This window comes from Mustela nivalis, assembly GCF_964662115.1.
Source record: "Mustela nivalis genome assembly, chromosome: 7".
NCBI classification, from domain to species: Eukaryota; Metazoa; Chordata; class Mammalia; order Carnivora; family Mustelidae; genus Mustela; species Mustela nivalis.
The window spans coordinates 121,488,670-121,516,270 of NC_139026.1; the positions used below are offsets into that span (position 1 = coordinate 121,488,670).

The 27,601-nt window shown below is 42.5% G+C and overlaps 2 protein-coding genes across 12 annotated transcripts in view; one reads left to right on the forward strand and one right to left on the reverse strand.

Moving 5' to 3' along the window:
* Positions 1-1,100: 1,100 nt before the first annotated feature.
* NUDT5 (nudix hydrolase 5) lies at positions 1,101-26,569 on the reverse strand. Of its 10 annotated transcripts, none has more exons than XR_014314219.1 (9): positions 26,431-26,569; positions 14,874-14,981; positions 13,159-13,226; positions 8,939-8,988; positions 7,607-7,714; positions 6,271-6,366; positions 5,562-5,663; positions 3,658-3,854; positions 1,101-1,341 (listed from the first exon to the last, which is right to left on the reverse strand). XR_014314219.1 is itself a non-coding variant. In XM_082740843.1 (9 exons), the coding sequence occupies exons 2-8, from the start codon at positions 14,934-14,936 to the stop codon at positions 3,697-3,699; spliced, it is 513 nt and encodes a 170-aa protein (XP_082596969.1). In that variant the 5' UTR covers positions 14,937-14,981; positions 26,431-26,569; the 3' UTR covers positions 1,101-1,341; positions 3,658-3,696. The 10 variants fall into 10 exon arrangements, 6 of the variants coding, with proteins under 6 accessions (XP_082596969.1, XP_082596968.1, XP_082596967.1 ...); XR_014314220.1 differs by lacking the exon at positions 26,431-26,569 and adding an exon at positions 26,230-26,398; XR_014314221.1 differs by lacking the exon at positions 26,431-26,569 and adding an exon at positions 26,226-26,390.
* Positions 26,570-26,652: 83 nt separating this feature from the next.
* The window catches only part of CDC123 (cell division cycle 123), a 56,679-nt gene continuing 55,730 nt past the window's right edge, over positions 26,653-27,601 (forward strand). For both annotated transcript variants that reach the window (XM_082740838.1, XM_082740839.1), the window contains exon 1: positions 26,653-26,787. In XM_082740838.1, coding sequence (XP_082596964.1) covers positions 26,714-26,787 — 74 coding nt within the window. In that variant the 5' untranslated portion in view covers positions 26,653-26,713. The remainder of the gene's footprint in view (positions 26,788-27,601) is intronic.

The following is a 27,601-nucleotide window of genomic DNA, read 5'->3' on the forward strand; positions in this document are numbered from 1 at the left end:
CATCTCTGGATACAGAGATGAATACAGTGATACACTGAGTACAGTAACCCCATAGACAAATGAACTATATTATAGCACTTTAGGTGTCAGTGTCCTGGTTTTATCTGGTTTGAGGGGCCAGAGTGCAGGGCTGGAAACCCGATTTAGGGCTGGCCAGGGAGCATCACTCTGAGACTTCCACTGGGGGCTCAGCTGAAGGGTGATAGTTCTGGAGCTGCTGGAGGCCACAGAAGTCAACACAAGGGCTAAGCACAGCCAAAAGCTGAGAAAACGGCCCAGGGACACTGGCAGACGTTTTGGGTGATGGGGGCTTTGGGCATGGCCTGAGCTGGAAACCGTGCCCCTGTTCTCCCCTGTAAGGTAGTTGTATTGGGGTTTTGGTATTTGCTCTCCTTGCTGGCTACAGTCACGGTTCAACACCAAGACAGTGATGCCACCCAGCCACCTAAATGGATTTGGTTTTTGAAACTTCAAGTACTTTCTGAGGTAAGGACAGGAAATGAAATTCTAAAATATATATGCCTGCTTGAGGCAAGGGCCCTGTATTTTCATTAGCTTCTTAACCTTGTTATAATGAATGGAATCAACCATTTTTCAATACCTAACAGCTTGTTTACCTTCAGTAGTTAGGTGGGTAGGAGGACACTAGCCAAATGTAAATAAATATTTGTTTCTCATGGATGTTATTCTCTGTTGATTTTACACTCTTTGCTCTGCAGGGATGTATATTAATTCCAAATAGCCGATAATTAATAGAAGTACCAAGAAAGTCCCTGTATAGGTCTGTCTTCAAAAAAAAAAAAAAAAAAAATCTTTGTTTAAACACTGATGTAGTAAATAGTTATTTGCATACCTAGTTACAGAAGTTTATATGGGGACCGAGGGTGGGAATAATTGACCTAATTTGGAATTCAGGTCATTTTTCTTCCAGAAATACTCCTGTCTGTTGGACTACATTAGGTAAGTAACAGCTGAACTTTAAAAATTAACTGGATTAAAAACGGTATCTGCATTTATGTTCTTTTTCATGAGCCTTTGCTGGAGTTTAGCATTTAAATGAAGACTACAGCCTACCTGTAATTATACCATATCACCACATGTATTCCGTATTGCTTTTATTTAATGAAAAAAAGCTAATTTCAAGTCTACAGGAAGCTAAGCTGAATACAAAGTCTTAGTGAAGGAGGCCTGATGGTCTTATTTATAAAAACATGGCTACTGTCCTTTGGCCTTAAAACTTCAGGAAAGGCACTTCAAACGGTTTTGTGTTTGCATGTTTCAGTGCCAGAGCATAGGAGTAGACCCTGGCGTCCACGGTCAGATGTTCTTCCGCTACCAGAGCTAGAGGAAACAAAGCACACAAGTTAGATAATGAAGCTCATCAAGGAAAATGCCCTTATCAATCAGTCCGTCTTCACTGAGCTACTACTATGTGCCAGATGCTAGAGATCAAGTGGCAAACGACATTTTCTGCCTTCAAGGATCTTGTTCTAGTGAGAAAGAAGATGAAAGGATATATAAGCAGGATTCCATTTCCAGCAAGAGACAAGAGCAAGAAAAAAGCGTAAAGGGAGAAGATCACACATTCAGGATGATTTTATGTGTTAAAACGGCAACATTCTAAGTTTGTGGATCAATTGTTTGTTCATAGCTCGTTATAGGGCTCAGTGGTGATTCAGTGGTGATTCTTCCATCCCTCATGGAAGGGTTCATTCGTTTTCTCCACCTCTAGGGAGAGGTGTATTTTCTACACATAAGTTAAGCTGTGTGCATGACAGGACTGGAGTTCTACCAAGAATGAGGTCTTAGGGGCCCCTGGGGGGCTCAATTAGTTAAGCATCTGCCTTCGGCTCAGGTCATGATTCTGGGGTCCTGGGATTGAGCCCTGAGCCCTGCGCCTGGCTCCCTGCTCACTGTCTGCTTCTCCCTCTCCCTTTCTCTCTGCTTTCTCTCTCTCTCCCTCTCTCAAATAAATAAATAAATAAATAAATATATTATTTTTTTTTTTTAAAGAAAGAATGAAGTCTCAGAATCCTACATTGTACAGTGGGCTTTAAGGAGAACTGTATCGCTCAGGTGGAGGTGATCAGACTTGGGATCTGTCACTTGTTTTCCTAGCCACTAGTTTAGGAACATGCTCAGAGATATGTTGATCCTGGAAGGCAGGGTTATGGCCTCCTTCTCTGTGCACGGTGGGAGCTTGGTAAGTGTTGAAAACTATTTCTTACAGCAAACAACTCAAAATACCTTCCCAAATGTTACTTGTTGAATAAATGGTTTGATTACTATATTTTGACTCTAATAAAGCTAGGAAAAATGGTTTTTCTTCCCCTTCCTCTTTCTACAAATCTGTCTGTCTCTATCTTCCTTCCTCTTCTTTTCTGTCTTCCCCTTGTCTAAGGCTAGAAGCAGGCTGAGTTGGGTGGGAGGGAGAATATTTCCCTGAGACATAAAGCATTTAACATTTAAGCTCTCTAGTGCCAACATTATCATTTAATTCCCTGCTGCCTCTTTGGAGACAGGGGCTACCTCTCATTCCTGTTTAAGGAGAAAAGCAAGGAGAGGCTGTGGAACGTGTTCTGGCTCATGACTAACGCATGGCGGGTGGAGCCTCAGACTCCGGCAAACCCGAAAGACTCAGTCGTGCTGTCCGTTACTGGCAGCCAGAGATTTCTCTGGGTAAACCATGGCTTTCTTCGCTGTGAGTGTTTCTAACTCTGAGACTTGGTGCTCTTTACCTCAGGTCTAGTTCTTAAAAAGATAAAGGAGGAAGGGACGCTTTCTGGGAATTCTGAAATCAGTCATTTTTGGAAGCTCATACTATACTTACTTTTAAAACAACACGGATATCAGAAATAAAATTATAAGCCACTGGTTCTTACGGAAGGGGTGGAAGAGAGTCCTCAAAGCCTCAGGCCAAACAATGCTTCAAGTTACTTTTCAAAGTAAAAAATTTAAAATATTCAGATTAGAAAGACTATCTGTTTCTTTACAAATGAGCAAACGGGACCCTCCCAGCTGGGCCTCTGTCTCCAGTACAGTACATCCTACTGTCGCTTCATCAGAGCACATTTGTCCACATGACCTTATTTAATTTTTTATCAAAACCCTCTGTAGTTCCCTCCTCATGACGGAACTACATGACCAGTGATTTCCTAGGGGTCACACTGCCAGTCTGGCTCACTGTATCACCGTATTGCTCTTCATATACCTCAGTCTTTGTGGAAGAATATTGTTAAATTCTCCTTTAACTTCTACCCTGCAGAGAACCATCCAGCAGGCACTAGGAAGATCAGCTGAGAGGGATCTGCTTAGGCCTCTGCATTGCCATGGATTAGAGATTTGAGGTATAGAAGTTTTGGCAAATCTGCAGGAATATATTTTGACTCTTCCACAGGACAAAAACAAAACAACAACAACCCTACTACTCAAAGCTTTCACTCGATGCAGAATGTTCTGCTCACATTTTCAAACTCTGTGCTACCCAGAAACAAAAATTACTGTTGGGGAACTGCAGTTGTACAACAGTTTCTTCGGTATTTGACTTGAATGAGGAGGAATATAATTACAGAAATGGAATTGTTTAGTGCCCCACTGGCTGGGGCCAGGGATGGGGAAACATTGAGGAAGTTGGGGAATAGTCTTAAGAATGCTTACCATCCAGTCTCTTGAGCAGGTCATTCTTTGGTAAGGAAATTACTTCGACAAATTCTAAACAAACAAAGTGCACGTGAAAACAAAGCTGAAGAATAAGAGGGCCTACCAGAACACCACAAAATGCCTGCAGCCATTTCCACTGCGCTAAGCCATACACACGGTCAGCCACTGCCAGCTGGGTAACATACCTCCATCTCCTGAAAACAAACACAAGGACGACATTGGAGAAAGGCTCGCTGTGGGTGCTCGCTGTGCAAGACACACTAGAAGTGTGTAAGAATTCGGCAGAAACTTGGGTCTCTGCTAAGTTCATCTGTGTACATGGTAAAAAGCATTCCAACAGTACAAAACCATTTCTGTTCTCCAAATGTGTAACAGCAACATTTAAAGCATGTTCTAGGAGATACCCGTATGTATTTTTAAGTTGTTAAAATATACCAAAGTCCCCATTTTAACCATTTTAAAAGGTACAGTTCAGTGGCATTAAATTCATTCACGCTGCTATGCAGTTACCAGCACCTTTCTCATCCTCATAAAGAGAAGCTCGGTAGCCATTAAGTAGTACGTCTGCATGCACACTGACCTTATTGTATGTTATATCTCTCTGGATATGTGGAGTTTTGGCAACCTCATATGAGTGGAGTTGTCAAATTTAGGCTTAAAAACATTTTTTTTCCTTCCTTTTTTAAAGTGAGCTCTATGCCCAAAGTGGGGCCTGAACTCCTGAGCCGGAGGTCAAGAGTTGCACGCTCTACTGACTGGGCCAGCCCGGAGCCCCTGCGGATGCTTTTTTGTCAGGCGGCAAGAAGCACTCAGCACAGTGTTCAGGGTTCATCCCATTACAGCCTGCGCCGGCCTGTCTCCTTAAGGGCTGTACACACACACCACGCGTTGTTTCTCCATGCACCTGCCAGAGGCCACCGATTGGGTACTGTGAGTGCCACTATCCAAACGCTGTGGTGCAAGGATCTGTGCGAACACTGGCTGTTAGCGCTTTGGGGGTATAGACCCAGGAATGGCAGTGCTCTGAGGACAGCGGACTCTCGCACTGCGGGTCCTGTGCATATTAGCGAGTTTGAACTGTGCATTTAAAATCAGCTGTGGGGCGCCTGGGTGGCTCGGTGGGTTAGGCCGCTGGCTTCGGCTCGGGTCATGATCTCAGGGTCCTGGGATCGAGTCCCGCATCGGGCTCTCTGCTCGGCGGGGAGCCTGCTTTCCTTCCTCTCTCTCTGCCTGCCTCTCCGCCTATTTGTGATTTCTGTCAAATAAATAAATAAAATCTTAAAAAATAAAAAAATAAAATAAAATCAGCTGTGGTGGGGGCTGGACCACTCAGGAACACCTGAGCCGGAGAGCAATGGAAAAGTACGGCTGTGACGTGTGTGTGTGTGTGTGCACGCGTGCATGTGTGTAAGCAGTGCCTTCATTGGGTGGGAGACAACAGGGATGGACAGAGGCATCAAAGTTCGAGTCCAAACTTGCTGAGAAATACAAGAGAGCCAGGAGTTTCCTAAACACTTCTCTATGGAACCCCGGGCACAGTCAGTTGCTGTCTGCTCACAATATTTATGCCATGTTTGTAATACACACAAAACCAGAAATGAGTGACTCTCAAGATTTTTCATTGTCTACTATTCAGACCTGGGGCTCCTTTTATGAAGTGGGAATAAACTCCACACAGAAAATATGGAAATACTGTAATTTAACATTTTATAAAGCATAAAGATCAGAAAGCACTGAAAGAAAATGCTAAAGGACCTGAAGATCAGGAAAAAAGCCTGGAGCCCTGATGAAGTATCTACAGGCCCATTACTCTTCTGACAAGTCACATACCGAAATCAGTAGCAAACTGAATGATATTTAACGCAACAGAATCACCTTAAACACACCCACCGCACGCTCACCTGGCTTTGGCTTAGGTCTCACGTTTTCAGCATCATCTCCGTTAATAGTAACTGTCACGATGTGTGTGGTACAGTTTGTCAAACCTGGATCCATACACACGGCTATGGAGAGAAGCGACAGGTCACCCTGACGGACCCCAGTCACATGCCACTTGTTTCCTTACTTAAATATCTTTGTAAGAAAACGGGGCTCATGATTCCCGGTTAACACAGAACTTGTGAGGAAAGTGACGGCTGGCCCGATTCACTCAGCAGGGCTGCGGGCCTGCCGAGCACACGCGCAGCCAGCACTCGTGTTTTCCCCTGAGTTCCTCAGTGTGGTGAGTCTGAGCAAAATTAGACACTACGCTGTCAACTCCTTTCGCCATGTCAAGAAAAGAATTCTAGCGAGGTGCGTGGCATGGGGATGAGGTTAAGAAATAAAAGATAAAGCTTAGGATGTGGGAAGCTTGGGAAGGTAACAAATTTCACTTTCTGCTCTAGCTTTGTGGCCTTCCTGTTCAAAGTGGCTCCCTTGCGGGGGGTGGCTTCTGTGTAGAGGATGACCAGATCTAACTAGGACTGCTCTTCAGTGAACTAGCCAAGACAAAAGCCACCTGAATCCCGAGCTTAATGAACATCTATGTTATCTTTTACACACAGAAGAATCTACGCTTCACTAACTTTCAAGAGTTTGTCCCCGAGTGCTCACCTGGACAGCAATACACACCTGGAGAACATTCTGCAACATCACCTTTATAGCCCGTTTCTTCCTCAAGCTCCCGAAGAGCGGCTGCCTCTGGGCTCTCATTATCATCGATGAGACCTAGAAGTTCAAATCATTTGTGATTTGAGGGGGGCTAGGGAAAGCCAGATTTTTTCAAAACTCTCCTCCTTCTAGTATAATTGCGGTCGAGCTACCTCAGAAGAATCAGAGGACTGTGGAACATGGTTGTACAGGTAAAGCTGACTGAGGTTTGGAACTTTTCTAAGAAAAAAGGGCAAAAGAAGAAAGCCCTCAGCAGATCGAGTAGGTTCCGACAGCTCCCTTCTGTTCATCTTACTTAGACCTCAACTGTTTCCACGAGTGTCTCGGCACTCGTGTTCTGCAGCCTGGATACCACGGATTCCTGTGAGGAGAAATGGCTTCATGGTGTGGGACCACTGGCCTGGGTGACGGAACCACCTATGTGCACCAGCCTGGGAAGCCTGGCACTATTTTCAGTTTCCTCATGTCACAGTGTCACCTTTGTGCTTTCCTCCCTTGCACAGGGATTCTCGGGCCTGGAGAGAAATGCTGGCATGAGCATCGTGTGCGAGGGAGAAGCTGAGAGGCTGGTGGACCTGAGGCAGCTAACAGGGAGGCCAAGTGGGGAGGACCTTAGAACTTGGATTATTTTACTCGAAAGGAAATAATGCAATGAAAAAGTAAAATATAGCCTATTCTGTTACTTTTAAAGTTCAGTGAAATGGCAGGTAAATGAGAAGGAAAGTTGGTATGCGTTCTCACGGGCTTGAATTTGTACAAAACCTATACCGCTCATGATAAATAAATGAGATGTAATCTCTTCAGATGGGAACAACCCCATTAAGTCCTACAATGATATACAGCTTCAAATTCTGGATAGCTCAACTTAACTGTGCAACTCAAGAGAATATTCTAATGGAAATTAAGACCATGTCCCTGGCCTGGGCACATAGAGGAAGATCAAGATGTCTTTTCCATTTACACAGTAAAGAGTCTGACCTAGTTATTACTGTGAATTTCTGGTTGGAGATGGATCACTAGTGATGGAAAATGAACTCAGCTGACAAATTAGGAAAATGCAATTCCTCAAAGAGAAGCTAGAGAGAATGCTGCCAAGAGGTGGCTTGGAAAGGTCAGCTGGGACACCACCCTTGCCTTGCTCTCGGGCTTAGCAGGCCACTAGAATGCGACAGGGCAGCTCGCCGCAGGGATGCTTCTGTTTTACTTAGAACCACAGGCACAGATAAAAAGGTGTTCAGGGTCTAGGCACTGCAGTTCTTGGTGCGGGGTCTGGTGGCCCCTCGGTTCAGAGACTCACCTGCGGGGAACTCTAGGCAATAGCCTCCCATCGGCGGTCGGAACTGCTTCACCAGAACAATGCACTCGTAGTGAAGTGTGCGCTGCAGCACTGGGATGACCGCCACACCTATGACCGGGAAATAAGACCAAGGAAGATCCCTAATGAAACGTCCGTGAACACTTAGCCCAGGGTCAAAGACACATTCTCGCCTACGCTAACCTCTGCAGAGGCTCATTTCTCACTCTGAAGCAAGCCAGACAAAAGATGGGAGTGGGGGAGGTGGGGGGTTGGGGGCCGGTGAAGGGACATTCATCTCCCTGTGCTTGTATTTCCTTTAAAGAATGAATCAAGTCAGTCCTGCTGTTTGTGGTAAACGCTAGCTACACTGGATTTCACAATTTTAGGATCAAGGACCTTTTCTCCCAAGAGGGAAACGTTTTACGTGGCTTTAGAACAAAACACAGACAAAACCCCACTGCATTCTGGAAAACACAAATTGCCTACGGGAAGCTCTTGGCTATCCCTTTGCCCCCAACTATCCTGGCAGGCAGAAACAGCAGCTAAGGCAGCTACTCTGTTAATTTCCAGTAAAAACAGACAACAAAATGAAAGGGAGAAACAGAGATCTACTGCCCAACTTCCTCTAGACCAGAGATGATTTTCAGGATCTCAGCAGTCAAAGCATTTATTTATGCCTGGAAGGGACAGTGAAATGAATGAATAGAACAGTCTTCTCCTAATTCCATTTCCTCATCAACTTATAAAGCAACTGGTCCATCATAATGTAGGGCCAAATATTTTTCCGAATTAAAGACTTTCACCTAGGGCCTCTGAACAGAATACAAAGGATTTCTAAAAGTCTTATCTAGACACAGTATGTGGCTTCAAATTACACTGACTTATATTTGGCTATAAATATTCATATACCCTCCCCTCAGAACACTGTACTGAGAATAAATAACAGGAGGCAAAAGTTATTTATAAAGAAAGCCTGATTGGGATGCCTGGGTGGTGCATTTGGTTAAGCGTCTGACTGCTGGTTTCGGCTCAGGTCGTGATATCAAGGCCTGTATTGGCACACAGTCTGCTTAAACCCTCTCTCCCTCTGCCCCATACTCCACCCTCCACCCTGCCACGCTCTCTCTCTCGAAATGAATAAATCTATAAACTAAAAAAAGAGACAGCCTGATTTAATCATGTAGCACCGCAAAAAGGAAAGTTAGTTTAATGATAAAAGATCATAATTGAAGAGAACTGCTCTAAGGTCTTGGTTAAAGTAAAAAGAATCCCGCCTCCGGCAATAATGCGCGGTGACCTTCATGAAGAGCTGTAACAGGTTTGCACTCCTACCATCAGCCGACTGTCCTTTCCTGGTTGTACGTTTCACAGTTTCCCAAGTTCTGTTCAGGCAGAGAAGAAAAAAAAATCACTGGTATTACAGAGGGGAATGTCCTTGGGTTTTTGGTCTACAACCAGAACTTTCAAATGCAAAGCATGCAAGTGTGCTAACGATAATGATGAAGAAGACCACAGCCATACACATCGGTATAGGAAACGCCCACTGTGCTTTCCTGATGCTTCTGAAAATTCTTCTGAAGAAAATGTGCCACCCAACTCTAACCCTCTGAGTGCTATCTAAAGACAAGGCCTGTTATTCGCTTGAGCTGCTTTTCAAATCGTTCACTGGAAGTATTTCAGGCTGGGTCATAAATCCACAGGTGAGCAGTTAAGCTGCAAAGCTACTGAGCAGTGTGCAGATTACGGTCCTATGAAAAGTCCAGAGTTTTTGCTAAAAAGAGAGGGTATTTGGTACAATAGGAACTACTGAGCTGTTATTTACATGCGACCTAAAATAACAATTGAAGAAAGCAGGACCATTCCATTTATTCATTGAGGAATTATTAAATTTAGGTAGTGCTCTCTTTTGCATGTATGAGATCTATCTTACCTAAGGGGGAAATGGTCCACAGAGGAAAAAGTGAGTAGTGAACAAGTTCCTGCTCCCTTTCCCTGAGTAGCTGTTTCTTTCTGGGGAATGCTGTCCTGAAAATCTAGTTATTGCTGTAATTGTGTCTGAAGGGGAAGGGCATATGAGGGAAATTCCCCTTCACTCTCTTATCCCTTCAAGAGAAAGGAATAACAGATGGGAGTGAAGAAGCAGATGACCTCTGGATCTAGGAGAAATAAGACATGTGAGTGGTGCTGGAGACTAGGGTAAGAAAGGCATCAAGGTCTGCCTCCCCACAGAGGAGTGGGTTTGAGGAGATGGGCTCCCCAGAGGGGCCCTCGCACTTTTGACCTGCTCCTTCTTAAGGGTTGGACTGTGCCAAATTTCTATGGAAAAAAAATCCAAATATTTACTCTAGTTAAAAAACAAAACAAAACAACCACCCTTCTGGGGGTGCTGGGTGGCTCAGTCAGTTAAGCCTCTGCCTTTGGCTTAGGCTGTGACCTCCAGGTTCTGCGATCAAGTCCTGCATAAGGCTCCCTGCTCAGCAGGGAGTGTACTTCGCCCTCTGCCCCTCCCCGCTGCTTGTGTGCTCTCTCTCGCGCTCTCTCTCTCTCAAATAAACAAATAAAATCTTTTAAAAAACAAACAAACCTTTCTTACTATAAACTGTAGATCTTTTGGTGTTATACTCAAATTTTAATGGCAAATGTGTCAAAACGAACCTAAGAAAACCAAATGCTATTATGACAACTCACAACTGCCCAACATTCCGGTTAGTAACAAGAAGCCAACCAACAAGCAATTCTGATCAGTAAATAATACAGGTTGCAGGAGACAAAACACCTTTTGGCATAGGTCTCTCTGTTGTCTCTTAAGGTTAGTTGTAAAGACTGAAGAAGACAGTGCTGAGGAAACTGAAGGTACCACCCCAAAAACACTAGGAATAAGGGAAACAGAAAGAGTACCATCATTATAGTGGTTAAGATCAAGTAAAATAACCAGTAACGAGCCATAAATCAGCAAGGAAATATAAATGCACTAATAAGGAAGCCAGACCAGGAATGCCTCACAAAAGCTCCAATCATCTTCAAGGGACTCTGAGAGAGACATTTGATTGAGTCAGAAAATCTTGGTCTCTGCCTGCCTACCAGCCAACCTCATAGCCACAAACTCCCTGAAACTGTTCTCAGTTGTAAAGCTATGGACTTAAGAGTAAGTTATCTCAAAAGCTTCTTATAGCTCTAGAATTCTGATTCTAGCTAAGTTATTCCGTTTTTTGAGTCTTTGCTATAGGAAAGCCTGTTTTCTCGTATTATGTTGTTGGTCTAGTCAACAAACACAAGAGGCCGGAATGGAAACAAATGAAGACTTTGGCTCTGTCCCAAAAATCCATGAAGGGGCACATGGCCAGCAGTTTTTACACAAAATCAATTCCATATCTTAATCCACAAATAATATGGTGGAACAAAGGATTTTCGGGCTGCTATTTCATCCTTACCGACATGCTTATGTATTGGGTAAGAGATAAAACATTTCCTAAGTTTACTCATCACGACCTATGGGAAAATCCAGATTCACTCTCCAAAGCCTGACATTCTAGTACGAACTGATTTGTAAAAGCTCTCTGGAAGTCAGGGGAAGATGTCTACGTGTGAGAACGGAGGTGAACGTGCGGTAACAGGCCACGTAAACTTTCGGGTGCACGCCTCAACTACTGAGACAGGCAATCTGAAGGGGAGACCTGGATGAGAGTAATGTGATTAAAAAGCCTCCAAATAATTCTGATGCACATCCCTGACTCAGAAATGCTGACGAAGGAAAAGGAGTCAGGTGAAGAGATGAACTGGTACAAACCAAGAGGTACTCTTTTGATAAATTAGTGTTAAGAGTTTTTATCTGTTATACACTTAAACAATTTTATAGGGAAAAGAGAGCCAAACCATATCACTACCAACTGGGTTCTCATCTGTCTACATTTTCAGAGAGAAGCATATTTGAGCATACTGTGTTCCTGAGGCCTGGGACCTGGCCACATTTCTGGACTGTGTTCCTGTACCCACTAGTAATTTCCTACTTTGTTCCGCCCATCAGATTCACATCAGATAAGTGTTCTGTATATTCCCCTGTGTTGATGGACTGCAGTGTGCTTAGTTTTCTTATTTTGAGGTTTTAATTTAATAGTGCTATGGAGAGCTTAATGTTTCCTGCAGCTCCCTCACACTGTCACTTAGTAATACTTTTGCTGGCTTAGTAAATGTAATTAAAGTGGTATCAGTTACTACTGGCAAGTGTGCGTACTTTCACACGGAATGTAGATGTACTTCCTCACAAAGAAACCCGTATTCTTACCTGATCACTTAGCAAATGGACTTTTTATATTAACGAATTTATATCATGTAATCTGGATTCTAAATTTAGTTCTATTTTTGTATTTTCTCATTTCACTTCATTCCTTTTTATATTTCATTAAAATGCTTAATCTATTTTTAAACTTTTTTTTCTGGTAGTTATAATATAAAAAAATTTCTAAACAGAAAATTGGGGAAACAGAAAAGGTTTACCACACAGCTGCCTCTAATATTTTGCCAGTTTTCCTTCTAGCCTTCTCTTATAAATACATACATACATATACATACACACACACACAGAATTCAAAACACATATCTACCATTTCCTATATTATTATCAACTTAATTGCCTTTCTCATATTGCTAGACTGTCTTCAGAATTTGCTTTGTAGATGACTGCAGAGATTTTACCAAATGAATACACTAAAAAATTATTTTCCCACTTTAGACTGAAGAATTTAGACTGAAGAACTGACTCACGATATTGTATCTGAGGTGTGCAACACAGTGACTCAATAATTAATATTCACCACACCAAGGGTAGTCACCGAAGTTGTTATAGTATCACGGACTATATTCCCTCATACTGTACATCGTATTCTCTTATTACAGTACACTGTTACAGTCACTTCCCAATTTTAAAAATGGTGAGGGTGCTTTCGATTTGTTGTCTTTTTAAATTTTGATGAACATTTTTCAGGCACAAACGTAACTCCAGACAGTGTCAGGAATGTGATCACTTAGGTCGAAGGGTGTCTTGTCATAGTTTCATGGGAACTGGCACATACTGTGAAATGCTTTCCAAAACTCCCTCTCCCCAACCACCAGTTCCCATTTCCACGAGCACACGAGCAAGGTGTAAAGGATAGAGGTTTTACTTCAAACCCAGTACTATCCTCTCCTTAATCCTTCTAGTTTACAAATTAAAAACTGGTGTGACCGGAAGGAGGCACCCTGGATGGTTCATTATTCTGCTGATCAGCTTAAGTGAGGCTTGGCTCCAAATTTCAGGTTCATACAAACCTCCTCAGGGAGAATGGTGTTAAAAATCAATTCTCAATTAGTTGTTATAACATACTGACAGTGTAATTTTATTCAGAGATTATAAGCAATCTAGACATTCTGACAATGGGAAAGCACTGAAATGGGTTTTTCATTTAAGACCAAGTTTATAATGAGGACACTATCAGAGTTTATGCCGAATGCAAAATGGAGACCCGACTGACAACCCAAACACTGTGCATTTTACAAAAGGGAAAAAAATCCTTTACCTTATTTTACCAGTAGGATCCATGTATGTTGTTTTTTCAAGCTTGACCCATTTTCCTTCTGAAATTAACTAAAAGGAGACATTAAATTGGGAAACTTTCAAACTGAGGATTTTATTTAGAAGGTTTGTTTTCTTTCAGATTTTCTCTGCCTGGCCCTCCCAGTGACCACCTATCCCTCCCAGTAGTTGTGTGAAGGTTTTCAGTTCAAAGTATGGAAAGTTTTGTTTCTGAAGGGTGGTTCAGCTTCTTTCTGGAGTTTTGGAAGTGATCCTGGGAGGTGAAAAGAGGTGATAGTTGAAAAACTCTTGGGAGGGTGCAGGGGAGTGGAGAGGGAGAACCAGGAATGAGGGGTTTTCGGGGACCTAGTGTTCTATCCTCTGAGCGGAGCGCTCGTCACACACGTGTGGGTAGAGACTCATCAGTGTGGTTTATGGTCAGCGACCACACCGGGAGGCTGACTGAAGAAACCATGTTCAACAACTGCATTTCCAGTGACACGTGGGTTTCCCACCCCATCCAAGACAGGTGGCCCAGGATTGTTCTCCCTAGACAATGAGTTTCCATTACCTGGACTAACTTACCTATGGCACTATACTGAACTGACAGGAGAGATTCACTGTGGACATAAAGCAGTAGCCTTTTCCTCCCTATCCTATCTCTCACTTCTGGCCAGCAGCAACCTAATAATTATCAGCAGATCTATTCACAGACAACATGGAAAGATTTTAAAATCGTAAACAACTGCAGGAAGATGTCAAGGTCAGAGTTCCAAGGTGAAGGACTTAAAATTTATCCATTGCAATGGTTCCTGCAGAAAGAGACTTATTAAAAGCTAAATCAAATAACATATAACACAAACATTAGTTCTGGAATTCAGACTACAACTAACAACTTAGATTGTTACCGTTCTTAAACACAGATATTGAGACCATAAACAGCTAACTAAGACGTGATGTGATACCTAAGTATGAAATGTCTAAACACTAAAACTCACATTATGATTTATTCTTCTACCCAGGGAAGCTTTTAATAAAATTTTGAGAATTTTTGTATTAACAGCCAAAATCCATTTTAAAAACAGCCTCCATTTCATTAGTGCATATCATTCAGAGACATACTATTGCTCCCTTATGTCCCTGGTCCTAAAAAGGGAGTAGGAACAGTGTTTAAGAAACTCTTTTTTTTTTTTTTTTAAAGATTTTGTTTATTTATTTGACAGAGAGAGATCACAAGTAGGCAGAGAAGCAGGCAGAGAGAGAGAGAGAGAGAGGAGGAAGCAGGCTTCCCGCTGAGCAAAGAGCCCGATGCGGGACTCGATCCCAGGACCCTGAGATCAGGACCTGAGCCGAAGGCAGCGGCTTAACCCACTGAGCCACCCAGGCGCCCCAAGAAACTGTCTTTAAGAATTAAATACACAGGGGTGCCTGGGTGGCTCAGTGGGTTATAGCCTCTGCCTTCAGCTCAGGTCCTGATCCCAGGGTCCTGGGATCGAGCCCCGCATCGGGCTCCTGGGGCTCTCTGCTCCGTGAGGAGCCTGCTTCCCCCTCTCTCTCTGCCTACTTGTGATCTCTATCAAATAAATAAATAAAATCTTAAAAAAAAAAAAAAAGAATTAAATACAAGCATCTGAAACAACAGTTCCTACATTTCATTTAAACTCAGCTCTGGGAAGGGGGGTGCAGAGAGGAGAAAGGGAAGTAAAAAACAATTTATACCTCCTCTGAAATAATAGACTGTTTGGTATTTTGAGGAGGATCCGCTGGTTCTTGGTTCTCCATTTTCAAACTACTTCGTCTTTCTAGTCCTCAGGCGGGAAGTTCACGCTGGAAGATAATAAAATTTGTTTAGGCTACATTTATTTTTCTGAATTAAACATTTGTTCAGAGGCCACCAGTCAGAGTACTTAAATGGTGGAAAACTTTTCTGACGTCGTCAAAGCCGCTTTTCTCACGTGAACCTGGGAGGACTGCCCCAGGAGTCCTGCCTGGCCAAGGCCCCAGGAAACATCCAGGGAAGAACCCTCAGCCATCCTAGTCAGATTCAGCTCATCTTAGCTAAGCTCTTATTGGGTGGGCGCTAGGCACTTACACATACATTCGTGGATTTTTTGACTCTAAATTTAAAAGCTTTCCAAGGGGGAAACAGTACAAAAATTGTATACCACTCCCCATTCCCACCCCTTCACTGCTGTCCCTTATCTACCTTTGACAGCTCAACTGTAAGACTTGTATGAGCTGCCTGATTTTACCTCCCACACATCTTTTTTTTTTAAAACTTGTGGTAAGTGGTTATACCATTTTAATAATATTAAATTGTGCAGCTCAGTGGAATGAAACACATTTACATTGTGGCCTGTTCACTTTCAAGTTTCAACATGTATCGAAGTCACAGCTGTGCATGAGTTGGCCAGTAGCACCAGCTCTGTTGCGGAAGCAGGCCCTGTCTTCCACGTGTTGTACACTACTCCAGTCTCTATTCTTGGCTTATTCTCCTGTTTTGTATACCCTGAATGTCTGAAAATCTTCTTCTGCCCTCAAAGTGGACTGACTAACCTAGCTGCATATAGAAGTATGGGCTGAAAATCACTTTCTATCAGAAATATGGAGGCCTTGCTCAGTTGTCTTGCGTTGGCTGCTATGACATCCAAACCTTTTTCTATGGGGCCTATTTTATTTCTCTGGAAACCTGTAGTTATTCATGTCTTTGTGTTGATGTTATTGTGTTGGGATCTCAAATGGGCCCTTATTTTTATTGAGGCATAGTTGGCATACAATATTTTATTAGTTTCTGGGGTACAACATAGTGGCTCAACATTTATATAATTTATGAAGTCATCCCCAGGAAAATCTCGCTACCATCTGTCCCCATATAAACTTGCTACAATATTATTAACTATATTCTCTATGCTGTACATTGCATTCCCGTATCTCATTTATTTAATAGCTGGAAGTCTGTATCTTTTGTTTGTGTTTTTGAAGATTTACTTTTTTTTTTTTTTTTAAATATTTTATTTATTGACAGAGAGAGAGATCACAAGTAGGCAGAGAGGCAAGCAGAGAGAGAGGAGGAAGCAGGCTCTCTGCTGAGAAGAGAGCCTGATGCGGGGCTTGATCCCAGGACCCTGAGATCACGACCCGAGCCGAAGGCAGAGGCTTAACCCACTGAGCCACCCAGGCGCCCCTGAAGATTTACTTTTGAGAGAAAGAGCAAGTGCTCACAACCATGTGAGGGACCAAGGGAGACTGAGATAGAGAAACAGAGCGAGCCTCAAGCAGATTTCTCCCAGCTGAGCTCTGAACCTGTCGAGGTTTGATCTCACAACCCTGAGATCATGATCTGAGTCAGAATCAAGAGTTGAACACTTAACAGTCTGAGCCACGCAGGTGCCCCTGTAAGTTTGTACCTTTAATCCCCTTCCCCTGTTTTGTCAATGGGTTCTTTCAATCTGAGAACCATACTGTGCTTTATGGGGAATTTTTCTTGAAATATTTCATTGATAATCTCCTCCCTTCTATTCTCTCTGTTCTTTCTTTTACGAACTGGTATTTAGCTGTTAGACTTCCTGAACTGATCCTCTGTCTTGTCTTTTTTCAATCCTATTTTCTATTTCTTCATTATTCTCTCTACAGTTCTCAGTGGCCACTCCAGTGCTTTACTGCTCTTAAGATCTATAGTTCCCTCACCTACTGTACCTCCTAACGTTCGCTATGTTTACTCCAGGGAAGATACCATCAACATCAACTATCCTAACAAATGTCTCGGAGGAAAGAGTGTCTTTGCTTTCTCCCTTTCTTCCCTTCCTTTCTTTGATTTTATTTATTTATTTGACAGGGAGAGAGAGAACAAGCAGGGCAAGAAGCAGGCAGAGGGAGAAGCGGGCTCCCTGATGAGCAGGGAACCCGATGAAGGGCTCAAATCCAGAACCCTGGGATCATGATCTGAGCTGAAGGCAGATGCTTAACCCACTGAGCCACCCAGGCACCCCACTCTGTTTCTTCTGAGACCTAAAGTAGTAATATCACATTTGCAATTTTTATCTCAGATGGCAAGTACCGTCCATCCTAAAATACACCCAACAAAACAAACACATTTAACCTTCTCACAACCCTATTCCCTCCTTCTGCCTTGCTAGACTTCTCAAAAGAACAGATGATACCACTGTGTGCACTTACTCAGCCCAGTGCAGTCTACTCCCTTACCATCTGCCTATCTACTCCATCTACCCATCACCCCCACACCCCAAGCTAGAAGTAGAGATAGCTCCAATCCCTTATTCTCCTTCACCAACTTATAATTTATCCATTGTAAGTACTAAAAATTCTGTCTCTAACATTTCTTAAAAGTGTCCTATCTTTACCATCACTGCTCTGGCTGAAAACCTCCCACCTGGGATGAAATTTCCAAAGTCATCTCCTCGACGTTAGATTTTTCTTTATGTTGTCCAGTGTTCAACACTGCTCACAGTTGTGTTGGTATAGAAATACCTAAAATTACTGCTGAATAAATGAAGGAAGATGGGACACCTGGGTGGCTCGGTTGGTTAAGCATCTGCCCTTAGCTCAGGTCATGATCCCAAGGTCCTGGAATCCAGTCCTCCATCAGTTTCCTTGCTCAGTGGGGAGCCTGCTTCTCCCCTTGCTTGTGTGCTCCCTCTCTGACAAATAACCAAATAAAATCTTAAAAAAAAATAAATGAAGGAAGGAGTAAAATGAACCTGGCTGGGTAAGTCTAGACAGCCATTCTGTTCCTAAGTAAATTAGGTTAGTTTAGGACCTGCCTAGACTTACTTTGAAGAATAGTTCTTTGTCTACTTGTCTTTATTTGACTAACTTAGTTAAACTCAATTTCAAAATTGTCTTGGCACATAGTTTTAAAGAGATTCACACTTCTTGATTTCAAAAGTCACTATAAAAGCCACAGTAATCAAGATGGTGTGGGTACCTGCATAAGGACAGACATATCAGCTGATGGAATAGAGAGTCCAGAATTAAACCCACATATTTATATGGTCTAATGATTTTCAACAAGAATGCCACCATTTGGGAAGTGTGGGTGGCTCAGTGGGTTAAGCCTCTGCCTTTGGCTCAGGTCACCATCCCTGGGTCCTGGGATCTAACACTGTATCAGGCTCCCTGCTCAGCAGGAGACCTATTTCTCCCTTTCCCACTCCCCTACTTGTGTTCCCTCTCTTACTGTCAATTAAATTAAAAAAAAAAAAAAAAAAAGAATACCACCACTCAAGGCGGGTAACAAATAGCCTTTTTCAAGAGCTTGTTCTGGGCTTAGATACATACATTCATAAGAATGAAAAAGAACCTCACAGGTGCCTTGGTGGCTTAATCAGTTGAGCGTCTGACTCTCGATTTCACCTCAGGTCATGATTTTGGGGTCACTGGCCCTGCATCGGCCTCTACACTTGGTGCAGAGTCTGCTGGCGATTCTTTCTCTCTCTGTTCCTCCCCCCCTAGCGCTCTTGTGCTAAGTAGATGGGATCTTCAGAAAAAAAAAAAAAAAAAAAAAGAAAAAAGAAAATGAACCTCTACCTAACACTGTGTATAAAAATTAACTCATAATGGACAACTAATGTAAGAGCTAAACCTACAAAATTCTTAGGAGAAAGCATAAGTGTAAATCTTCATGATCTTAGGTTAGGCAATGATCTCCTAGATGTGGTCTGCAACACACAAGCAACCAAAGAAACTACATATCAACTGGACTTCCTCAAAAGTAAAAACTTGTGTGCTTCAAAGGATACCAACAAGATAGAAAAAAACAATCCATACAATGGGAAAAAAAGTCTGTAAATTTGATAGGAGAACTGTGCCTGAAATATGTGAAAAATCTCAGAATGCAATAATTAAAAGACAACCTAATTAAAAATAGACAAGGACCTAAATAGACATTTTCCCAAAGAAGATATACAAATGGCCAATAAGCCCATGAAAATATGTTTGGCATTTTTAGCCATCAGAGGAAGGCAAATCAAAACCACAATGAGATACCACACTTCACCCCTACTATAGAGATTATAATAAAAGGTGGAGAATAACAAGTGGCAGTGAGGATGTAGAGAAACTGAGACCCTCATATGCTGCTGGAAGGATTGCAAGATGGTGCAGCCATTTTGGAAAACGGTCTTCAAAGGGTTAACCAGAGTTTCCATATGACCCAGCAATTTCACTCCTAATATATACCCAAGAGAAATGAAACAAACTCTCATAAAAACTTTTACATAAATGTTCATCACAGTATAATTTGTAATACCCCCAGAGTGGAAACCACCTAAATGTCTATCAATTGATGAGTAAATAAAATGTGGTATATCCATTCAATGGAATACTATTCACCCATAAATAGAGTGAAGTACTGACACCTGCTACAAGATAGATGAACCTTGAAAACATTATGCTAAGTGAGAGAAGCCAGATACAGAAGGCCAAATATTTTAAGATTATATATATGAAATACCCAGAAGAGCAAATCTAGAGATACAGAAAGCAGATTAGTTAGTGGTTGCCAAGGGAACGGGGGGAAGGAGAATATAGGGAGTGACTACTTGCCAGTATGGGGCTTCTTTTTGATGAAAGGTGTTCTAGAACTTAGTGGTGACGGTGGCACTATTTTGCAAATACACTAAAAACCATGGAATTTTACAGTTTAAGAAGGTGAATTTTATGGTATGTGAATTGCATCTCAATTAACAATCACTACCTTTGCAGTCTTTAAATCCCCAAGAGACAAGCAGTTGGGTTGTTGAAAGCCACAGTAGATCCAAAGAATGACCAAGTCTAGGAGACTAGTTCATGGAGCTTTGCTTTGGATTCAACAGGCTAATAATATATACATGGCATTACTGTACCCAAGTGATCATTTTACTGTCCACTGGGTGTATATTTTGCCTGATACTCAATATATAGTTCTGTTGTAAAATTAAATGTATTTCTGTTGTATCATGAGATTAATCAACATTGTTGCCTGCAGATTATTTTGTGGGTAAACCGAGGAATTCAATTTCCAGTAAGAACTTTGCCAAAAAAGTAAAACTTGAGGCATTAGGGAAGAAAGAAATGACTTTATGCTAAAGAAATAAAAACCACTTAATGAAGACAGAAAGAAATGTGTATACATTTTCACACTCGTTTAACCATAAAGAAGTATGCACAAATTGTATTAATGTTTATAAAAAATGAATTATCGACTGGATCTTAAATAACTTGGCTAGAGCACCCTGTGGCAAAGGGGCTGGAATTCCTGTGAGGGGTGTCCTCAGTGCTGGAAACGCAGTAGTACACTGTACAAATGCCCTGCCTACCAGGAGCTTACTTTCTGGTGGGAGGAAGGGGAGAAAACTGAGGAATATACAAAATTTACATTAGAGACTCTTAAGCTTTACAGAGGAAGATGAAGAAGAGTAGAGAAGGTGCAGGGCAGGTGCTGGTATCTTCATGACGTGATCAGGGAAGCCTCCTTTGATTTGGTGACGTCTGAACAGACGCTAGAAAGTTAAATAAACAGTAAGCTATGTGCGTATTTAGAGACAATCATTTAGCACAGTGACTATATGCCTATAGCGTAACAAAAGAGGCAGTTATTCCTGGTAAACTTTTAACTAGCATTAGTTTACATATGGCAAATAATTTACATCGTTAGGCAATCAAAGCAGTCTGCTGATCCAGAGGAACACTAACCACAGGTTAAATCAAAGGCTGGCTACTGGTCATTGCCTGAGTGGTCTCTAGAACCAGATAAAAGAACTTTCTCTACCTAGATTTTTATCTTTCAGATTTCCATTTCCTCCCTATTAGGAACATATACATCCCAGAAAGAATATTTCCTCTGCTTTTAATTCTGTCACTCGAGAGAAACTTTTAGGCATCCAAGGGAACCCATTTAGTCCACGATGTAATCTGAAATTTACATGCAAGATGGTTGGATTAAGTAAAATTTCGACCTCCTTTTGAAAAGTTGTATTTTTGACCCCAAATAACTTTTCTGATGCCTACCCAAACTTCTTAAAAACAAAACTGCAGACCTCAAAAGGCTGAACACCACCAGAAGTTCGTAAAAGAAGAGTTAGATCATCTGTAACTTTTCTGTTACAAGGGTTCCTAATCTGGACTCCCAGAAAGTCTAGACAAAATGGAGGTCATCCCCCATCCCCAGGTGAGTATATAGGGGCAAAGGGGCCACTAGCTCCTTCAGATTTACATATAACTTTAAGGCATTTAAATTATCTGCTAGGCCCCCTTATCTTTATCTCTAGCTGCCTCCAGACTGTAAAAGGCATTGTTGATGGCCAAAAGGTGGAAAGTACTATTCTGAAGGATGATCCATCATTTAAACAGTTTAGTTAAACTCTATTATACCAGTCTCAGTAATCAAAAGATGGAAGTTTTGGTCAGCAAATGTTAAGCTATAAACAGTTGTTTCAAACAGACTGTATTAAAAAAAATTTAAGCTAGACTATTAGAGAGCTAGGAAGACAACAAACTACAGACATAAATTACAAAAAAGGAAAAAAAAAAGTGGGAAGCAGGGCTGAGCCTCTCCAGGGTAATTGGAATGCAATCAGCCCCAAGAGGCAACAGTATTTTGAAGCAATCTGCTGACAGTGTAAATAACCAAAAAATGTGGTAAAAGGGTGATTTCAAAATAATTTCTTTATTCTGTGATTCCCAAAATGTTCAGGATTATAAAAGCATCTCAAAAATACTACTGAAACAGAAAAAAGAATATTATTTTTAGCACCATTTCAAAACTGGAAGCTAAATGGTGCCATGTGGGGACTGGTCCCTACAAGTAAGGCTGTACAGAAAGAAACAAGGCTCCATTGCACGTCAAACCCTCCTGTCTCAGTGACTGTGATAAAGCTTTCCTGAGCTGACTCCATCCTATTTTCAGATTTAAAAGTAAAGTGTAATGTAAATTTTATCCACTCCCTTAGCTAGAATTTCAAGTCATTTACATTTTGCTGCTAAGCTGCTAAGATGTACATGTTATACTTAAAATAATACCCGTGTACATAATGTTGTGTTCTTCTGTTTTAACTCACATAATCTGTTTTATGTAGTTTTTGTTTGGTCTGAACACTGAAGGTCTATGATATGTTAGCTGTATTTTTTCAGGGCACCAGAAACTCTCATGAGGGAAGACATCACAGGATTCTTAGAACTGCCATACAGTGGTAGGCAGGAGGTTAACTGACTTTATGAGAGGGGCAGTTCAAATGTTTGAAATACACACACACACACAGAAAGTGCAAACTGACCCATAATCCTGCCCTTGGAGACCTCATAGTTGGACTCACAAGGAACCAGAAGGGTAAATGTCTATTACAGAGATAAAGCAATACCAGGGTGTTTTAAGTGAGCAACAAATCACATCCACTTGGGAGGCAGGGAAAGTAATAGACTTTGAAAAGTTGACCACTACTAAGAGGCCATTTGATATTAAGATATGATTTAGACACCGAGACAGGGAAAGCATTTCAGGAAGGAACCACATGAAAAACAGAAACACTAATTAGGGGAAGGGTTGAGAAATTACTATAGTAGAGTTTGGCAAGCTCTGTGGTTCTCAATCTTTCCCTCCCACACCCTCCCACACCCTCTCCCCCTGCAAACTAACCCCACATGATGGGTGATGTTAACATATGCAAACACATTTCTAAGGGCTTACACAGATTTGGCTCCATGCCTGCCTCCTCTCCCAAATTTGGGGCAAATAAAGAGCCCCAAAACGCGGGCATGCCACAAGCTCTTGCTACTGTGTAAGCGCCTCTTGGGGATAGCACTTAAAAATTCTCCACTGAAGGGAGGAAGAAAAATGATTATTTTTCACAATCTTGGATATTTCAGTACTAGTAACAACAGCTCAATTCAGGTTAAGTGGGGGCGGAGTTTGCACTCAGGCTTCTCATTATTCAGTTATTACCATATTGGAATCCCTACGGTTTGCTGAAGTTGCAAAGTGAAGCAAAAAAATCAAGAAATAGGGGCGCCTGGGTGGCTCAGTGGGTTAAAGCCTCTGCTTTCGGCTCAGGTCATGATCCCAGGGTCCTGGGATCGAGCCCCACATCGGGCTCTCTGCTCAGCAGGAAGCTTGTTTCCTCCTCTCTCTCTGTCTGCCTCTCTGCCTACTTGTGATCTCTGTCTGTCAAATAAATAAATAAAATATTTAAAAAAAAAAATCAAGAAATAACATGCTGGCGACTCTCTCCCAGATAAAAGTTGAGTATTGTAAACACTGTTTACGTTCAACCAAATAAAAGGTGTAGAAGCTCAAATCACAAGCAAAGCTTCTGACTGACCAAGGTCAGGCAGTTGAAACAGTTTAATAATTGGATTGAGATATTTCCAATAAGGCATTTTGAAAGAAATTAAGTGGGAGAGGATTAATTTTTGCAAAAATAACTTTATGACTGTGTAAGTCAAGCATCAAATGCTTAGGCCTGTCCAAGATGTCATCCCACATTCTTTCAGAATAATTACACAGAAAAGCCATGTGATTTATAATAAATAAGTAATCAATTGGAATAGTTACATTTAATGGTCTTGGTTATAATCATAAAAATTTAAAAAACTTAATTTTTCAAAAGATATTTTGATCATTCCTTCTTTTGTACCACTTATAGCAAAATTTTGGTCCGTCTCAAATGGATCCGCTTTACGTGAACTCTCCTTTGCTGACAACAATTATCCTCAGATACTGAAGACTTCCTGTAATTTGTTAATTATGGAAAGCCACCGAGTTTCTTTTCTTTTCTGGCAGATGTGGGGGTTGGATGGGCAGAGAGGTAACATTTTCCTGAAATGAGGCTACTTGGTGATTTATAATCATTACTTTTAGTTTGGGTTGTGGACTAATTACCCTTGGGAGGGTTAATTGGTTACAGCTGTACAATGAGCCCAGTAAAGAACCTCTTGCAATAGCTCAAGCAACAGATACCATAGGTTTGGTCTAGGGTGGTAGCGGTGGCAAGGAAACAGACTTAATTCCTTGCATATGAAACTTTATTACCTGTCCTAAACCAGTGTCTACGGAAGGGGTTTTCAAAGCTAATTCCGAGAAGAAGTTCTTAAAGGACTTTGGGGCTTCAGGAGAAAGGGGTGGTACAGTCTTTAAATATGGACACACTGAGTTTGAGATGCTGACATGATATCCAAGTGGATAAAAACAGCAGGTAGATGGAAGTATTAATTTAGAAGGATTAGTCATGTGGGTTCAGGGCAGGAAATGTTTTCCATTATTTAATTTAAAATTACACAATAAACCCCCTCCCCCACAATCGTTTAGCTACTGATATTTTTAGGCATGCATGAGAAAAAGCAACTATTTCCATTGTTGTAAAGGTTTTATTGAAGAGACTTGAGAATAAACACTTCATGGCTAAGTGAAGAAAAGACAAACATGGTGGCTAAAAAATAATCAAAGGGAATTTAGCTGTATCCATTCACAACACCAGAGCATCCCTTTGTAATGTTGATTTTTTTTGAGGCTAGTTAAATGTGTAACTAGTTAACTTAAAAAATCAACTGTAATACTAAAAAGTCACCAAACTCCCTTTTAAAGTATATAGCCCAAATAAAAGACATCTGTAACAAATTCCGTCCCTGTAGTATTTATATTTAAGTTTACAAACTTGACTGCTTCTCTACAAATAACCAGTTCTGTACTAATGCTTTGCAGTTGCCTCTAACTCTACACTCAAGTTTCCTGGGCTGTTAACATATTACTCCTCCCAGAAGGATTATATTCCCAGTTTCTACTTTCTTCTATACATCTATTAATTCCTATCTCCAACATAAAATACCTTACCCTAATTCGCCTCATCAATGCTAATAATTCCTTCAGCAGCAACCTATTTACTCCTAGGTCAAATCAAAACGAACATCTGGACTGATTGCTCCATTCAGCTTTACGTCTCCCTTAGATCTGGCAGTCTGGCACAATTCTCTCACATCTATGGAATATTGCTTCATTTCCCTCTCAAAACAGAAAGCACTACATAATCCTGGATCTCAGAAGTCCTTAGGAAAAACTACTGCCGCCCCTCCCCCAGCATACACTGCAACATTGTAACTTACCTCTGCTTTGAAAAACTTATCTTTAAAAATGATGCTCCCAACTAAACCACTTAGCCAGTAACATTTTTGAGAAAAACAAAACATGAAACTTTTGGGGGGAGGAGTTTCTAACTCCAAATAGGCAGAGGATCCTATAATTATCCTAATGAATACTTTTCTGAAGAGGCCTGTAGACGGTGGGGTTCCCCCCTCTTTCTAACCTAAAACTGCTCAGACGGACCAGAGTGTGCCGTTTTAACGAGGTACCTAAAATGTGTGCCCTTAGACAGACGTGACTGGGACAAGCCCAAGTCAAATTACTCAGCAGCTAGAATCTGATTCTTCTGCAGAAACAAACAAAAGTGAACTTCTAAAATATTCTATTGTCTGGTCGCCATCTGATACGGAAGGAATAAGGAAAATAACCGTGATGGAGAAAAGAGGAGGGAAAAAGAATGATACTGCAAATTTCACTAGACTAGAATTCTTCCAGTCTTAGGATTCCAGCATGGCCCGGCTACTGATACCATCTGGCTGTATTTTTCCAGGCTGCTACTTTGGCAGGGCTGGGATAAATGAATTTCACGCTCAAAGGAGTCACCTCTCCCCCCTTTCGTCGGTTTCCCCCCAATTTCTCTCTCCTCTTCTACCTTCTCAGGAGCGGACGGGCAGGGTTCTCTCCCTCTCTCTCAAAATCCTCCTCCACGAACGAAGAAGAGGTGCCATTCCCCCCTTTGCAGATGCTTCAACCACCGCACCCACATGAACAGGTAACTGCGGTGTTTCCTGCTTTCTCTGCACCGAAGAGCCCGAGCCCAAGCTCTTTCACTAAACTGGCCCTCCTTTCCGCGCCTTCGCGGCGGCCGCCCCCTCGCTTTCCGGGACACGAGCCCAGTCCGCAGACTGGGACACGCGCGCGCGCGGCTGCCGGCACGCACCAGAAGTACTCCCTCCCTCGTCCCCAAAGAGGGGACTGCACAGGATTGGCCCGCGCCCAGTTACCTACTCCAAGTGTGGGGTGAAGGGGAGGGTACTCCTTTGGGGAGGGGGACGAGAGAAGAAAGCACGAATCCGAGGCAGCAATCTCAGAAGACCCGGTGCTACTGCTTCAGGCACAGCCGCACCTCGCGGTGATAAGAGGATGTGCGCTCGGCCCCTCCCGGCACCCGTAGAATCCCCCGCCCGTAACCTTGCCTGAGACAATTACCTTCCGGGGCGGTACGCGTCTTAGAATCTCGTTCTTCCCACGTCCGGAATTCCTTTTTCGGGACGGGAACGCTTTGTGTGTGTGCGTCTGTGTGCGTGTGTGAGTGAATACTGAAAGGACGCACCGCGACGCTCCTCGCTCTCTTTTAGGCTCCCACCCCCTTACTTTATGGACCGGAAGAGTCCCTGAGCCAAAATAGCTCGGCGGGTACTTCCGGGACGGGAGACCTGGGTTCCGGGAGGGCGCTGGAAGGAAAGGGAGCGGCGGCGGCGGCAGCTGGAGGATGAAGAAGGAGCATGTCCTGCACTGTCAGTTCTCCGCGTGGTATCCACTGTTCCGAAGCCTTACCATCAAGAGGTGAGACAGGAGGGGTTACGTCGGGCCGATAGGCAAAAGGGAACTGCGACATTTTGAGCGAGTCCTAGCTCCATTTAAAAAAAAAAAAAAAAAAAAATGCAGGCCTTACAGAGATCGGATGGGAGCACCAGTGCCAAGATTTCGACTTCCTGGTGATATTTCAGTGGGGAGGAGAGGGGCTTAATGAAGTCGATCCTTGTTTTCTGTACCTCGTGTTGCGTTCAGGGGGTGTGCTAAGGGAGGCAGAAGGGCATGTCGTGGTTCAGTGAAGGTCGGAGGCGGGGTGACTGGTGGATTAGGATAGTTCAGGGCTTGGATGTTCACCATCACTGCTGTTAGGGTAGTCAGAGAGGGGACGTGATCAGGAGAACTGGGTGGTCTGGACTTTGCCACCGACCAACCCGCTGGTGGACGTAAGTTGCTTTCAGTCGATGTAAAATGAGAACAGTGAGGTAGACTCTACCTGGAATTCTGTTGCGAAGCTCCCATAAGATAGTGTGCATGGAAACGTTAGTGTAGTTACATGCTGTTATGTTGGTAATGTACTGTGAGAGGAAGTCATCCCTGGAAAAGGAATAGAACAGTATTTGGTTTCTATTTTCCTGGCCTACAACAGGGAATCCGTCCCTGGGTTGCAGGTCAAGCAGGAGTAACTCTTTCATCCTTCACGGAGTCATTCAAGGTAACAGAGGCAAGGCAGCTAGGAGAATACCCCCAAATCTTCAAAAGCAATCATAACACCTGGAGAATGGTGAAGGAGTAGGCTTTCACTCACTAAGGAGGATTGACAAAGAACTGCATATTCATGGACAGG

Coding starts and splice junctions, on each gene's coding strand:
- NUDT5 (XM_082740840.1), bottom strand. CDS start 14,936: ATGGAGAACCAAGAACCAGCGGATCCTCCTCAAAATACCAAACAGTCT. Junction 8,989..13,158: donor GATCCTACTGGTAAAATAAG/GTAAAGGATTTT, acceptor CTGCCTGAACAG/AACTTGGGAAACTGTGAAAC. Junction 5,664..6,270: donor TGTTGCAGAATGTTCTCCAG/GTGTGTATTGCT, acceptor TTCTCTCCATAG/CCGTGTGTATGGATCCAGGT.